The sequence below is a fragment of the Ostrea edulis genome, chromosome 10, assembly GCF_947568905.1.
Source record: "Ostrea edulis chromosome 10, xbOstEdul1.1, whole genome shotgun sequence".
Classification (NCBI taxonomy): domain Eukaryota; kingdom Metazoa; phylum Mollusca; class Bivalvia; order Ostreida; family Ostreidae; genus Ostrea; species Ostrea edulis.
In genome coordinates this window covers 38,122,800-38,140,181 of record NC_079173.1, presented here as the reverse complement: position 1 = coordinate 38,140,181, position 17,382 = coordinate 38,122,800, and the positions used below count along the sequence as shown (strand labels likewise).

At 36.4% G+C, this 17,382-nt stretch overlaps 2 protein-coding genes across 3 annotated transcripts in view; both read left to right on the top strand.

Moving 5' to 3' along the window:
* The first annotated feature begins 6 nt into the window (after nt 1-6).
* Nucleotides 7-11,032, top strand: LOC130046420 (carboxylesterase 1C-like). Of its 2 annotated transcripts, none has more exons than XM_048899053.2 (3): nt 7-241; nt 5,599-7,162; nt 10,584-11,032. In XM_048899053.2, the coding sequence occupies exons 2-3, from the start codon at nt 5,616-5,618 to the stop codon at nt 10,756-10,758; spliced, it is 1,722 nt and encodes a 573-aa protein (XP_048755010.2). In that variant the 5' UTR covers nt 7-241; nt 5,599-5,615; the 3' UTR covers nt 10,759-11,032. The 2 variants fall into 2 exon arrangements, with proteins under 2 accessions (XP_048755010.2, XP_056007216.1); XM_056151241.1 differs by lacking the exon at nt 7-241 and adding an exon at nt 816-1,081.
* A 4,669-nt stretch (nt 11,033-15,701) lies between these two features.
* The window catches only part of LOC130046303 (carboxylesterase 1C-like), a 10,831-nt gene continuing 9,150 nt past the window's right edge, over nt 15,702-17,382 (top strand). Inside the window, exon 1 of the mRNA XM_048899055.2 lies at nt 15,702-15,799. The gene's annotated coding sequence lies outside the window, so the exon portion shown is untranslated. The remainder of the gene's footprint in view (nt 15,800-17,382) is intronic.

The window sequence follows — 17,382 nt, the reverse complement described above, 5'->3', positions numbered from 1 at the left end:
TGCGTATCCAGCAATTGTGTACAGAGGCAAGAATGTGGATGGACAGTATATTAGCTTCCATCGATTTCCTGGTAACAAAGAGAATAGAGTATGGCTGCAACGGGCTAGATTGATCCGTAGATACTCCGCACATAGAAAACATTCCTACTTGTGTTATACGAATTTTGTAAATGGTGGCGGTCCGGCAGTAGACGGACATTCTATGCCCTTGATTTTCGCAGACAAAGTGCCCAAAACATCGGTAAGAAGTAACATGATATTTTGGAGATTTCTTTTACTACAGTATAAATGTCAACATTGCTTTCCTTTTAGGCCCCTATTTCATTACAAATATTTCATTAAAATATTGTTTTCCATAGGGAAGGGGCTACAAAGAAATATTTTTGAACCAACTGAAAAATCTAATATATATATATATATATATATATATATATATATACACGGTAAATTATGTGTATCTCTAATATGAGTTATCTTGAATACCCCGCTTATGTCGGTGTCGGTCGCTGGTCTTTATTGTTATATTGTAAAGGGATGCAACTTTGAGTATTAATAGTTATGCGCTTAAGAAAATGGCAACGTTAAGTATTAATGATATTAGAAAATGACATGTTTCTGATGCGGGGCAAACAGCTCGTAGGTAATCTGCATTTCAGGAGAACCATCTAGTCATAACCTTGTCATATACAGGGTAAATATGACGTCACATGTAGACAATCCCTGTCATTTACTCAGGTTAGTTACTCTTTCTAAAAATCAAACGCGAAATTATGAACGATACCTCTAGGAAAAGCCATACTTGACTGAAATCGAAAGTAGAAATCGGGTTAATCGAAAATATACAGTCGTTTAATATATAAGTACTATTGCATGGAACCACAGGGAACCTGGTCGTTGGTCGCTTCCCGAAATACAAATTTCGTTTTCTTTCTTTTTTCTTTTTTTTTTTTTTGAAATGGCATAACCCAGTTTTCACGACCTGTGTGATTTTCTGAATAGGCCGTCAACCGTAACTACTCGGCCATTTCCACAAACGAAAACTATTTTCATAGGTGACAATACGTATAAAGCGGAGCATTGAGTAAGTCTACTGTTTTATCAATGGATAAAGATACTAATGCTGCACCATGCATATAGTTAATTGTTGTATTAAGATACAGGTACATTTATATGATTGCTATGTTGTAATTGATGTTTGATTGCGTAATGGGACGCTTCACCCCGAAAGACATTTCGCACGAAGACGCTTCACCCTTATTTGCAGTGAGAAACGTCACAGACAAATTAGATGTTAGATCCGCTCACATACTCGCTAGTGTAATTTTAATTAGATTGACATGTTCCCATAACACTATGCGGTGTTTACTATGGTTGCCTGTTGATTTTCTATCTAGGTAATGCTACTTTAAGAAATTCTATATGTTTTATTTCGATGCCAACAATTAGTTTTATTTTAAAGGAAGTGAACATGAAAAAAAATATTTGTTTCATATATAATAAACGTAAAAGACCTCCTGAAACAATACGGTAGTGTGACCCGATTCAAATTTGCTCCTTTCTATTACGAGATTTGATCAATTAAACACTCTAGATAAGTTAAAGGTTTATGGAGGTCATCCATTATTTCTCAGTATGCATCTGTGCTCTGACGTAGATGAGACACATTGCTGTTGTTGACTGGGTCACCATTATACAGCAGAAGAAGTATATGGATTCATATTAGAATTGATGGATAAGGTTTTGGAGGAAAAAGAACTGAAATCAAATCTAATTACAATGCATTAAGAAAAAGAAAACACTCCCACAAAATATCCCCAGCTCCTCCAACTTCTGAACTTACTCAGAAGCACTGTTTTATTTCAAGATTCCAAATCAATTAATCTTATTAGATTTTAAAATATTTGGAGATAATTAAGGTGACTGTGTCATAAAAGTATTGCAATATAGGTATGTACTTTGTATATTTTATAATAATTGATGTACATGGACCACAGATAAATTTTGGAGATGTAATTTACAGTTATATTATTTATTTACACTAATACAAATTACTTATTCAGAATTTGTATCAAAGTCTGAGGTTTCAAGAAATCGTTTATGATTGCAGTGCTCTTTAGGAAATGCTTCCTTAATTTATGTCACAACAAATGAACAAATGAGGGTAAAACTACTCTGACCCCCCCCCCTCCCCCGAGGCTGACCGCGTCTGACCTAGTTGATAAACTGTCTGTAGGCCATAAATTTTGATAGCATGCCTGCAACAGAATTGTTACTGTATTCTATCACGTGTGTTTGTGTAATTGGAAATGTTTACACACAAATGCCATGTTGTGGTTAGATTTTTAATACATCTGAATACAATAGGTATTATCCATTTTCGTGTTATTCTTACTTGTTTAACAAGTTGTTATCTAAGTCCTCTGAGACCCTTCCTCTCTGGATACATAAATCCATGGATAAATGTAATCTGTATCAATTATAACAGGACTTAGAAACACCATGTCAAATATGGTGTAGAGAACTGCACTTTATGTGTATATCTATGTAATCTGACACAAAATGTTCAAACTCATGACAACAAAGGCACCCCTTGAATGTACATAGCTACAATTTCCACAAGCACACCAATCAAGGAAAATTCCTCTCTAATTAAAATCAATTGCTGGTAAAGAAGAATTATTCTGAGAAACAATTTCTTCCTCGGTAACATCAGATTCAAACTGATATTCCATATTTAATTCATTTTCTGCTCATGACATTTTAACGTTTATGCTTACAATGTGCCAAAAATACACAATGTGCCCTACTGATGTCAGCATCAGTGCTGCCCTCTAGTGGATGCTAAGAGATAATCCAGCAGGGAGTTAATAAAAAAAAATTCAATATGGCAGCTCCCAAGGATTGAAAAAAATAGTTAATCTTTATGAAATATCTCCCTACTAAAGAAAGCTACATTTTAATGATTTTCAGAATTCAGTATGTACATGTACATCAAAATGTCAAATTTAAAGCCTTTGTCACATTTTCATGTTCACGTCCTTTACGTCCTACATGTAATTGTTTTCATTCCCCTAGTTACATTTGTAAGATGTATGTTCGATTCGTTCCATTAATGAATAATAGTCATTGTCTTGGAATACTGTATAACAATTATCAACGTCTTGGACCAGATCGCATACTCCACCAGTGGACCTGGATTTTATCCTTTGTTTTAATTGATTGTATATTGTTTAACGTCCCTCTCCAGTTAATATACCCTCTCGAGACCCTTTCACTCATATGGAGATGTCACCATTGCCGGTGAAGGGTTGCAACAATTAGTCCTATGCTCGGCGCTTACGGCCTTTGAGCAGGGAGGAGTCTTTATCGTGCCACACCTGCTGTGAGACGGGGACTCGGTTTTTACGGTTTCATCCGAAGGACCGCCCCATTTAGTCGCCTCTCACGACAAGAAAGGGTACATGTACCAGGGACCTTTTCTAACCAGAATTCCCACAGGACTATTCAGAACATTTTCTTTTCCGCCCAAAAAAGGGTACGTGATTGAAGATCCCAAAATAAAAACAGGTGCCAATTCATGTTAAAGATACTCAATCAAAAGGTTAGGTGCCACTCCCTGTAATCCCCCCTTCCGTCTTCCAGTGAATAAGATATGTACCACCGAGAAACATTCCGTTTTCTTGCCTATCTATGGACACACGTACTGTACATCGATGGTTCTTATTGTAAGTGTATGACCTTCCAACAAATTTAAGATACGTTGAAATACATGATTTTTTTTTTACATGCGGGAGTGGGACAAATATTCATTACTGCATAAGTGAATGTGCTCAGTAAGTTTCTCATAAGCAGTCTCATCATCCGAAGTCGACTGATAGACAAAGTAAATTTTTAGTATTCAGGAAGTAATTAAATACATTAAATTTTTATTAATTAGATACATGGAATTATTAATTTATCATTTTTTCGTTGCTCGAACGTGTGATATCCATGATAATGACTTGCAGATATGAATTTTTTTGTTTCCACTTTAGTAAAATATTTCTTTCAATAGTATTTTGTACTTCCTAGACTTATATATTTAGAGAGAAGCCGCCTTTAATACATATTGTCGTCTTCATCACTGACTGTAGGTAGTCTTCATCACTGACTGTAGATCGTCTTCATCACTGACTGTAGGTAGTCTTCATCACTGACTGTAGGTAGTCTTCATCACTGACTGTAGGTCGTCTTCATCACTGACTGTAGGTCGTCTTCATCACTGACTGTAGATCGTCTTCATCACTGACTGTAGGTAGTCTTCATCACTGACTGTAGGTAGTCTTCATCACTGACTGTAGGTCGTCTTCATCACTGACTGTAGGTCGTCTTCATCACTGACTGTAGATCGTCTTCATCACTGACTGTAGGTAGTCTTCATCACTGACTGTAGGTAGTCTTCATCACTGACTGTAGGTCGTCTTCATCACTGACTTTAGGTCGTCTTCATCACTGACTGTAGGTCGTCTTCATCACTGACTGTAGGTCGTCTTCATCACTGACTGTAGATCGTCTTCATCACTGACTGTAGGTCGTCTTCATCACTGACTGTAGGTCGTCTTCATCACTGACTGTAGGTCGTCTTCATCACTGACTGTAGGTCGTCTTCATCACTGACTGTAGATCGTCTTCATCACTGACTGTAGGTAGTCTTCATCACTGACTGTAGGTAGTCTTCATCACTGACTGTAGGTCGTCTTCATCACTGACTTTAGGTCGTCTTCATCACTGACTGTAGGTCGTCTTCATCACTGACTGTAGGTCGTCTTCATCACTGACTGTAGATCGTCTTCATCACTGACTGTAGGTCGTCTTCATCACTGACTGTAGATCGTCTTCATCACTGACTGTAGGTAGTCTTCATCACTGACTGTAGATCGTCTTCATCACTGACTGTAAGTCGTCTTCATCACTGACTGTAGGTCGTCTTCATCACTGACTGTAGGTCGTCTTCATCACTGACTGTAGGTCGTCTTCATCACTGACTGTAGGTCGTCTTCATCACTGACTGTAGATCGTCTTCATCACTGTAGGTAGTCTTCATCACTGACTGTAGATCGTCTTTATCACTGTAGGTAGTCTTCATCACTGACTGTAGATCGTCTTCATCACTGACTGTAGGTAGTCTTCATCACTGACTGTAGATCCAATCTATGTATTTTACTCGGGTAGTCGTTAAGGCCCACGAACCCCATGTTTCTATTATATTTCCGTTTATTTCTTTGGATTCATTCTATTTATAATGTGTTGAGCATAAATTTCTCAATCGTAGGTTCACAACAAAAAAGTTGTAATTGCATAAATTAATTTCCACTTTTAACATAATCTGCTAACTTCCGAGTACCATCCTAAAAGTGAAACTAGAAAGTAAACAAAACCATATTATCAAACTCTACACACGACTCTGTACGTGTAATATAGAGGAAATCACAAAAGTAAAAAAACAAACACAGTTATTGCATCTATTGCTACCAAATTGTCGATTGTCAGAGATGTGTTTTGATATTTCCTTTTGACAGTTAAATGTTAGTAATGTAACACCTTTTTATCACTATTCAGGTCGATTGAAAATCATAATGGAGTCTGTAAAGATCGCTCTGATGCTGCTGTTATCGACAATGTCAACGGTGAAAGGATCAGATGTAATTAATGCCTTGGAGGTCAACACCCCGTCAGGCTGGGTCAGAGGTTATGAAGAAAACTATGAGAAGGATCAAGTGTACAGATTTGTAAAAATTCCGTTTGCACAACCACCTACAGGAAGTCTACGTTTTCAGAAGCCCCAACCAATCGGAGAATGGGAAGGTGTCCAGGGAATATCCGATACAAATTCTCCTTCCTGTCCGCAGTGGGATTTTGCTATGCCCGGAGTTGACAATTTACAACAAGATGAAGATTGCTTATATCTCAATATCTATGTTCCTGGCAAAATATCAAGGGAACGTAATCTGTCTGTAATGGTTTGGATTCACGGTGGGGCATTCATGTTCGGTGGAGCTAGTCAATATAAACCACAGAAACTGATATTAGGTGGTGACGTCATAGTTGTGACAATCAATTACAGACTTGGACTTTTAGGGTTTTTCACGTTGAATGATTCCTTACTTTCGGGTAATTTTGGTTTGTGGGACCAAATTGAAGCTCTTCGTTGGGTTCAGAAGAATATTGAAGCCTTCGGAGGGAACCCTAATTCTGTCACTATATTCGGAGAGTCAGCTGGTGGAATGTCTGTCAGTCTGCAGACGTTGATTCCTTCTAATAAGGGACTGTTTCAAAGAGCAATAGCGCACAGTGGTGTAGTATCTTTCTTTGCAATCTCAAAGAAGGATGTAGAGAGAAAAACAGCGAACATGCTTCTTGAAAAAACCTCTTGTAATAATGAAAAAGATGTCTCTGAAATTTTGAAATGCCTTCAGAAAATCCCAGTTGAAAATATTACAAATGCTATTACGATGATGGATTTGGAGATACCAATGAATATGTCCGCGGAACTAGGTGGATTTGTTCCGAGTGTTGACGGGGAATTGATAAAGGAAAATTTTGCTTATCCAAGATCGTCAGATAACGACATTTATAGTTTCTTTCGTACCGTTGATTTTATGTCAGGGACACTCAACGGGGAGGGGAATTTGGTGTATGTTGGTATGACTCCACAACTTCAAGAGCATTTCGAATTCAATGTAACAGAGAAAATTCCAAAGACTGTTCTCTGTGAAATGACCGCCCCTGTATTTGTTGAAACGGCTGTTGGGAATTCCCCTAATCTAGTGCAAGAAATATGTGACTTATATACCAATACGGAGAACGATGATGCACAAAGTAACAAAGTTTGTGAATTCACCGGGGACTATATGTTCATTGTTCCAAGTAATATTATGTTATCTATTCACGCCGAGGACAGTACAGGGGCTAAAACATTCCAATATCTGGTAACTAAAGCAAGCCCTATGCCTTTCGGTGGAGATCCACCTGCCTGGTTTAAGGGAGCCGGACATGGTGATGAACTATATCTTTTGTTTGATTTTTTAAGAACAATCCCAGAAGAAAAACGTAAGAAGTTTGCCGATTTAAACCTCCTGTCTGAAAATGTTGTCCAGTATTGGGCCAATTTCGCAAAGTTCGGGTAAGAGTCATCGTACATAGTTGCAATCGTAGCCTATTTAATTTCCTAACGTATGTTTGAATGATATTTCTTCCCAGTTTGAAAATATTCCTTAACCTGTATATTGTATAGTATTAAACATCAATATAATAATTTGAAATACAATGCGCTATCTGATTGGTCTAGACAGTATTATTATGTACATGTGCAAGGAAAAATAGAATTTCAGATTTCTCTAGAAAGTCGTATTTTCTCATCATATTCCACCCATTTATGTATTTGACATATACAACAAGGTAACTTTCGGTAATCCTCGTTTGATTTCGTCACGCTTTACAGAAATTGTCTTTCGACAAACTTCTGCAGATTTCGGTATCTTATATCTAACTTCGGATTTATGACGTAAATTGGTTTGTAGCTACACCTAACATTTGTAATCCTTTCGTCTATATATTGTCACTTTCAGAAAGTAGCGATCAAAATTTCTTCTTTTGATGATTGTATCGAGTTTACCTTAGAAAATTTCCCTCCATTTCGAGAAGCCCCCCCCCCCCCCCCCCCCAACAAATCTCAAAGACAAACAGTTACAAATATTGAAAGCATTCTACAATGTAATGGAGTGTCTTTCGCGGGAGCTGTAATATTTTTTAAAGGTAGTTCCAGCTGAACATAGACATATAAACATGTTGTTTTATGTCATTGGTATACGTACTAGTAGGGAAAACATCATACATCCGAGGTTAGTGGAATCGGCCGAGTTGATCCGTGTGACAAATTGCCAGTTTACATTCCCCGTCGTGGTCTCATCTACGTATAGCAGTTTGATTGTCAGCTATTATCCCGCGAGGAGGTCCGAGTGTCAAGTAACATGTAACGTCATAATACGTCAGAGTTATTTCCCAAAAGTGAGCTCTCATCTTTTTTTAGGCGCAAGAGGAATTTGTTTGCACAGATATCCTATGACAGTTTAATCACCGAATTCTGTTTGACACTCGGAACTCGGGGAGAAAGGAAACATAAAGGTTTATCATATCAAGTTATTTCATTGTTCGTACGTTGACAATGGAACAATAAAGTGACTTTAGCGACCTATAGCGGCGGAGATCCAGACTTTTATTGCAATTTTAAATGCAATTTTGTAGTCTTGCTTTGTTTCGTTATAATACACAGATGATTATATCAGGAGATATTTTGCTCGGACATTGTTGAATACGATATGATATCATGCAATAAGTGTAACATATATTAAATGATCATTATGTATATATGAAAGTCGACATCGTAAAGATGTTGGTGGTGGTGCATTGTTAGAAACATATACAGTGACATTATATGATCGCTTTTTAGCTCACCTGAGATAAAGAGAGCTTTTATCATCCGCCTATATTTGGCTTCCGTCCGTCTGGGAAAAAAAATCACACTTTTGGCTTCTCCTGAACACCATTGCGAATTTCAGCCAAACTTACCATAAACATTTTCCTTGGGTAAAGGAGATTTAAAAAATGTTCAATTGAAAGGACACACTTTTCAAGGTCATTCTAGTAATTAATATTGATATTGAAACAGCCTCATTGTGTGTGAATTCAAGGTCTGTTAATTAAGCCATAACCCTGTGGGGCTAGGTTGTCATAATATGGGGTAAAAGTTGTGGGAATTAAGAGTGTAAATATTGTTTGAATAATATTTCTGAAGAGATTCACAGTTAAAGTGACTCGGGTGAGCGTTTTGGCCCATGGGTCTATTACATCTTCATCACATTTATAGTTTACATTTCAGATACTATATGATCAAATGTTTTCATGGAATCAAATGTAAGTGATTTGAAGAAAACGCAATATTGGCGATGTTTTGATTTCGTTGTTAAGTTTCGCTTTTTAGCTCACCTGAGCCGAAGGCTCAAGTGAGCTTTTCTGATCACATTTTGTCCGGCGTCCGTCCGTCTGTCTGTCCGTCTGTCTGTAAACTTTTCACATTTTCATCTTCTTCTCATGAACCACTCGGCCAATTTCAACCAAACATGGCAAAAAGCATCCTTGGGTGAAGGGCTTTCAAGTTTGTTCAAATAAAGGGCCATGCCCCTTTCAAAGGGGAGATAATCACAAAAATGCAAAAATAGGGTGGGGTCATTTAAAAATCTTCTTCTCAAGAACCACTGAGCCAGAAAAGTTTATTTTTATATGAAAACTTTCTGACATAGTGCAGATTCAAATGTGTTCAAATAATGGCCCCCGGGGATAAGATGGGACCCCAAGGGGGTATCAAAGTTTTACACACAAATATATAGGGAAAAACTTTAAAAATCTTCTTCTCAAGAACCACTAAGCCAGAAAAGCTGAGATTTACATGAAAGCTTCCTGACATAATGCAGATTCAAGTTTGTTCAAATCATGGGCCCCGGGGGTTGGATGGGGCCACAATAGGGGATCAAAGTTTTACATACAAATATATAGGAAAAATCTTTAAAAATCTTCTTCTCAAGAATCACTGAGCCAGAAAAGCTGAGATTTACATGAAAGCTTCCTGAAATAATGCAGATTCAAGTTTATTCAAATCATGGGCTTCGGGGGTTGGATAGGGCCACATTAGGGGATCAAAGTTTTACATACAAATATATAGGAAAACTCTTCTTCCCAAGAACGACTGAGCCAGAAAAGCTGATTTTTACATGAAAGCTTCCTGAAATAATGCAGATTCAAGTTTATTCAAATCATGGGCTTCGGGGGTTAGATAGGGCCACATTAGGGGATCAAAGTTTTACATACAAATATATAGGAAAACTCTTCTTCCCAAGAACGACTGAGCCAGAAAAGCTGATTTTTACATGAAAACTTTCTGACATAGTGCAGATTCAAGTTTGTTCAAATCATGTCCCCCCGGGGGGAGGGGGTAGGATGGGGCCACAAGTGGGGGGGTCAAAGTTTTACATACAAATATAGGGAAAAGCTTTAAAAATCTTCTTCTCAAGAACCATTGGGCCAAAGAAGTTGACATTTACATGAAAGCTTTCTGACATAGTGTAGATTCAAGTTTGCAAAGGGTAGTTTGGGCCATAATAGGGACTAAGGTTTTACATGCAAATATATATGGAAAGTCTTCAGATATGGGCCAAGGTGACTCAGGTGAGCGATGTGGCCCATGGGCCTCTTGTTTATGTATTCCTAAATTCGATGATTTCCCCATATCAGAAAATGTACGTGAATTTGAACTGTTGGAAAAGTTCATGTAAAATTACCAAATATTGGCGGTCATGGTAGGCGTTGATTCGATAAATGACCTTCACTACTACGACACTGAGTGCTATACATAGGTCAAAATTTGTGTTACTTCAACTACACGTGATAACACCTCAAATGGGCGTAATACAAATATATACAATGAAATAAAAGATCGGACATTGTATTGTGATTAATGAGGAAGACATTAACTGTTTTTCTTTTTTCAGAAATCCTAATAGTGACAAAGTACCAGAATGGCCATCCTATGACGTCAACAGCAAAAGATACGTCATCTTAGATACGCAAATCACAACAGGTCAAAATTTGAAACCTGAAGCCACAGCACTACTCAGTAAAATAATAGAGAAGGGTCGTCAGAGACTTGCACACGATGAATTATAATGGATTATTTTAGATTGGATTTATATTTATTCTAAATATCATATATAGGATAAAACGCATTTCAACAAATGTTACTGTTACAGATGTAAACCAATCATAAAAATGTCATTCTGTTCAATATGAAATAGCTACAGTTTGCCTGTTAAGGTTTGCTTCTGTAAATATTTTGTACTTTATTTGTGTAATCTTTCCTTGTTCAATCAAAAACTTGAAAAAGGATAGTTTGACCTAACTGGATGCAATGTCCTTTGATTAAACTAAACATGACTTATCACTGGTAATTTTCTTTTTGACTGTGCACATACTCAGAGAACATTTCCCATAGATGATTTTTAACTGCATATTGAGAGAAATTTCCCCATAGATTTCAAAGTAGAAGGGCTACAATCGATAGTTTGAAGTATGAAAAACTTTGTTTAAAAAATCATTTCTTGCAAAATGATTTTCCTTTATTAGGATTTAGAAATTTATTAAAAAGGATGAATATCGATTTTTGGGAGTTGAACTATGTTCAATCTCCCTGGGTCATCACGCACTTTTCTGCGCAGTAATTTGTATTGATTTGTATAGTGGTCGTCAGCGGGGGTTCTGTGTCAGCTGATTTACTCCTAGGTAAATCAACATAAACTTTTATAAACATCCGCCATTAAATAATCCATGTAACTTTTCTGAATTAATCTAATATTGATAATTGACATGTAAGTAAATGCAATGATATTGTATTCAAATCAATTTGAATACAAGATTTCGATCAAATTGATACTGATATACATAGAAAAATAAAAGATAAGGTTGAAAATTGTCGTTTGTAGCGCAGCGTCACCTATAAACATTGATAGGGAAACGAACGACAACTGCACACAAGACCTATTGACACCGTGGCGCGAAATATCGAATATGGTGCGAAACCTCAGAAAATTTACAAGAAATAACTCTACAACATTGTGCATGTGTATATATTTGGTTTTTTTTAATGTGATATAAAAAAAAATGCTTGATGTTACATGTATATTGAATTAAAACACGTCATTCCCAGTCAACAACTTTCGATCGGGATCGGAATACGAAATAAAATTTCTTATATCCGGTTGCAAAGTGAAACTGCTTCATGCTTCAAGTTATTGAATTACGTAGTAATTGCACGTTACACATTAGAGAACTGTTCCTTTTAATAAAGAAAGTCACAAAATAGATACAAAATGAGTGTACCTTATTCATTACTGTAACCGAGCTTTCGTCGGCGAAAATCTCGAAATGGAGTGTTTCGCTGCGCTTGATGACGGTAAGGTCCACATTTTCTACGTGAGTATTTTGATATTTGTTTATGAATTTTTTGCGCATACATGGTATGTCTCGGCTAGGAATAATGGAAACTTTCTCACCTATGTATGTAAAGACATATTAATCTCTATTTTTAAAAATGTAGAACACTTTTATCAAATGACAATGTTTGAAAACGCTTAGAGCCCCGATGTCAGAATTTCCTTTTCCAAAACATCAATATGTCAAATTCATTATCCTTTTCGAATAGTATGTACCATATTTTGTACCAGTTATCCATTTTGAATCCCCTATTACAATGGGATTTTGCTGCACTCTGTAATGTTTGAGTGGATGTCATGAGTGTGTGTCAAACAGAAATTTTAAGAGCATGGGATAAGGTGCTGCCATGTATTACTTCACTATCAAAGTTTAACCCAGTTGCCACAATGTTGAATTTATGCTGCAAAAAGGATTGGAAATTGCTCTGGTCAAAACACATTGTTTATTTGTCTACAGTTTATTTGTCTACAGATGAAAGAGACATGAGGATTCTCCCTCAAAAACTGGGAAAAAAAATAGTTATGGATCTTGTACATGTATAGTTTATTAATCACTATAGATTTCCAGCATCACAAGTCTGATTCCACTATATGCTTTCCATACTGTCAGGTTCATTCACCCCCTGTTTGAGCCACAGTATAATATCCCAAATACCTTGGCAATAAATAACATTATTTGACTAGTGTTTCATTTTTAGCGGAGTTGCGATGAAGTCGAACTCGGCTTATGATCTGATGAAGTGCCTTTGGGCGGGCAGGCGGGCACGCATCAACGTTTCATTTCCGCACCATAGCTCTTGAGCAAATTATAGGATCTCATTCAAACTTAGATGGATTGTCACCCTCAGTAAGATGAGGAAGCCTATCGATTCTGGGGTCACTAGGTCAAAGGTCAAGGTCACAGTGGCTATAAATAGACTGAAATTTGGAGAAAATTTTGTTTTCCGCACCATACCTCTTGAACGAATCATACGATCTCAATCAAACTTAGATGGATTGTCACCCTCAGTAAGACCAGGAAGCCTATCGATTCTGGGATCACTAGGTCAAAGGTCAAGGTCACTGGCTATAAATAGACTGAAATTTGGAGAAAATTTTGTTTTCTGCACTATAATTTTTTAACAAATTATAGGATCTCAATTAAACTTAGATGGATTATCGCCCTTGATGAGACAAAGAAGCCTATTGATTTTGGTCAAGGGTTAAAGGTCGAGATCACAAAGGATTTAAGTCGGCTGAAATTTATGTACGCAAAATTTTGCTCCCTGCTTGATAATTCTTGCAAACTTTTCTGCCGGTTCCCTCTATGCCCATTCCTTGCGCAACTCGGCTTGTGCATCTCCGATGCCGGACGATTTTTAATTTTTTTGCATTTCATTTATTTTGAGTTATTATACAATTATTTACCATTCCATTGATCCTCTACAGGACTGTAGTATACTCAGGTGACAGTTTAGCATATTGGACTACCTTTTCAAGTAATGAATCCTTAGAATTAGCTACAACTAGGATTAAACTTTAATGTATATATACAGGGGGAAAAACTTCTTCATAACTGCAAGGCATTGCTAACCATATTGATTTGAATGTTTGGGCCATAATATGTGGTCACATTTTTCATGAGAATATAAAGGGGTGAAATTCTAGAAAACAACAACACGACTTCAGTTACTCGAGGAGCGTTGTGGCCTATGGGCCTTCCATTATCCATGTTTGCTGTTGTAACGCTTTGAAAAACAACAACAGTTGATTTGTATCTAAAATCATGATAATATTCAGTCATTTATCCCCCTACCCTTCCAGTGCTATCTGTTCTAACTGAATTTCCACAATGTTCAACTCCCATGAGTACTTTCAGTACTTTGATTAGTACTAGTTAAGAGTTAGTTAGATTGTATATTAAATTGATTTTTCAAAAACTTTTTCTTCTTCTTGTATAGAGAAAGAAGTTTATATGGATTTTCTTATTGTCTACTGATTTCTTGATTTTATTTAGTGATGTATATGATTACATTATGGTATTTTAAAGTGTAGTTGGAGTAGGCTTTTCTGATTGAAGTTAATCTGTCTCTCTTATTAATTGAAGGGCTGCAAAGTTTAGGTCCATGCTCGGTTCTTACGGCCTTTGAGCTGGGAGGGTCTTTAACGTGCCAAACCTGCTGTGACACGATACCTTGGTTTTTGCGGTCTCATCCGAAGGACCGCCCCATTAAGTCGCCTCAATTCCTATTATAGAATGATCGTCAATACTATGAGAATTTGTATAGAAATTAATAGCAACAGGGTCATCAGTTTCTCGTCTAATAAATAGCAAATTCAAAACAAGCCTTTGGTATAAAGTTATCCCAGTTTCTTCCACAATTTTGTTGCATTTTTGCAAACACTCTATATTGATATAATTTTAGATATGATATTTGTTACTGTTGAAGTCCTCAAATTGACTACTTTTAATGACATTTTGACATAAAGTACACTTTTTAGCACCACACGGCTCGCATAAATATTGTTTTCTAAAAAATAAATTATTGTATTTCTTCTGTACCAGAATGTTTTTTAAATTTTTTACTCTTTTAAAAGCCACTATGGGCATATCTCTAAAAAGTTTTTTGAGGTGGTCACAATTTTGAAGAATTTTTTGACGGTTTTTAAAATCTTATGAACACTGGGAATTCCTTTAGAATAGTTTACCACAAAGGGAACACGGTTACCCTGCTTTGCCTTTTTTCTGTAGTTTAGGAGATTTGATCGGTCGAGTTTATCTACTTTCTTAAGTTCTTTTTCTACATCATTATCTAAATAGCTGCGTTTTCTTTATTTCCTTTCGTAGAATTTCTGTGGAACAAATTCTACGCGCATGGAGCCCAAGTCTAACGGGAATAGCGTTTTTTTGTAGATTCGAGGTGGTTAGAGGTTTTATTAAGGTACATATTTTTTATCGGTGGGTTTTCAGTATAAGTCAATAGAAAGGATTTCGTCTGTTATTGAGATTGTTACACCAAGGAAATTGATTTTGGTGTTTGATAGACGTACGTCAAGCTGAATGTTTGGATGCATTTCATTCGCAGTTTTATGAAATTTTTAAAGTTCTTCTGTGCCCGTCAAGATGACAAAAATATCATCAATATAACGTACGTAAAATAATGGTAGTTTTGATTTTTGGAAAAGAATTTGTTTCCATCTCTTAAGTAAACAAAAGCGTAGTTTCGCCCAAGTTTTGATCCAATCGCGGTCTCTTCAGTCTGAATGTAGTGTTTGTTATTGAAACTACTATCATTATTGTCAAGAACAGCATCCAACATTTTTGATATACTTTCCGTGTCTACTTCTTTTTCATGACGTGATTGTAATGCTATCTTAATGATATCGCGAGCTTCTTTCCTAGGTATACTGGGATAAAGTGCTTTCACGTCCATAAAAATAAAATAGAGGAATCTGGTAATGGTTGCTTTCAATTTGAAAGTTTTTTTTTTAAAAAAAACCAAACCATTTGTAGTATCCTGGACATAACTACCAAGGGATATATTCGCAATTCAATTTACTCGGCTATCTTTTCTGTTGAGTGGTTACAATTTAGGACAGCACCTGTAATCTCTTGTGGGGTATCCCCAAATTTATCACCCGTGCACTATCGATTTTTCTATGTATATATAAAAACAAGTTGTTTTTTCTTGAATGGCACTTTCCACACGACATCATACAGATTTCTGTCATTACGATAGGTAAGGTGTCTTCATTATTTGTGTTTTCGAGACTTTTACTGTTTGCTTATTGTACCATACAACAATGTGCGCTACAAAACTAGATTGACCTTTCAATTTTCACCACTGGAGTGTCATGTTATTTGGATGAGATCCACTGGAGGGGGGTGGGGGGGTAGGGGTAGATTTAGTGCTTGTTATTTTCTATAAAACACTATCCTTTACCACAAATAGCTTTTCTCTGAGTAATTAATGCTGCAAATATCAATGTTTAAACTAATCTACAGAAATAGCATTAGCATTCCTTTGGGTCAAAATACAGACCGGTACCGGTGTTCCTGACATTTCTATCGTGTTCTATCGTGCGTGTATTCTATCGTACTGTGCGAGTGTTCTGTCCTATCGAGCGTGTATCATGTTCTATCGTGTTCTACCGTGCGTGTATTCTATCGTACTGTGCGAGTGTTCTGTCCTATCGAGCGTGTATCATGTTCTATCGTGTTCTATCGTTTATCATGTCAAGAATAACGTTGCGATACTGTAGATTGGTGATTGCACATTGAAAATTCTTCTCACTTTTTACATCAAGGTCAGGTTTGTAACACTTTAACATGTAGCCAACAAAGTGATGTTGCATATAAGTATGTTCAGAAGGAAGTTATCTTTTTAAAATTAACTTTTAAAAAATACCTGTGTCGTTTTTGGACCAGAAGGCTTAATTTTGTGATCTTTTTACATTATCTCGCTGTTGTTGCAAAGTTTACCTTTAAATTTATTTCTGCAAAGCTTCTGGCTAATGGTCAAACATTCATATCAAGAGAATGGATATCGCTGTTAAAAGTAAAATAGAATCTCTCTGGGTACGAATTAGTTTTACTATTTGTCAACGTAATATAGTTAACTCGTTCCACTTGAGATTGATAAAGTCTATTTTTATCACTTCGTACATTTTGGATCAGTTCTTTGGACAAATAAGGCATGTCCTAATTCGCTCCGGTTTTAACATTGATTGGCAAGCCTAAAAACCCAACAACAAAAATATATAGTCTGTGTTGTACATACGTTTGTAGATTAGTGTAGTTATAGTTCTAGATGTATTTATATGTAGTTTTTGTTATTATTCTCTGTTGCTATTGACTACATTCTTTTTGTTTGTCCTGAAGAAGGGAGGGGTTGTCCGGGTTGTCCGGGTTGTTCGTGTCGTTGGTCATTTTAGTGCTTTGTATATTTTTTTTTTGTATTTGACCTTGTATCCATGTTGTGGATCCGACACTTTCAGGTATCTGTTGTTGGAACTTAGTGCTTTTATTTATATATATATATATTTAAAACATTTTTGTTACGCAATCCTTTGTCTTTTTAGGCTTTTATATAGAAGAAAGTCTACTTATAGTGAAAGGTTACCTGTAGGTGTCCAATAAGTTGACAATTGCTGTCCGTTCTTAAAAATAATGGACAGTAATTGTCAACTTATTGGACACCTACAGGTAAACCCAATAACTTATTAGACATCTACAGGTAGGCTGAAAATAAGAGAAAGACAATACATTTGTCAAAGAGATACAAATTTAATTTTAAATTCCCTACAAGTAGGAATCAACACA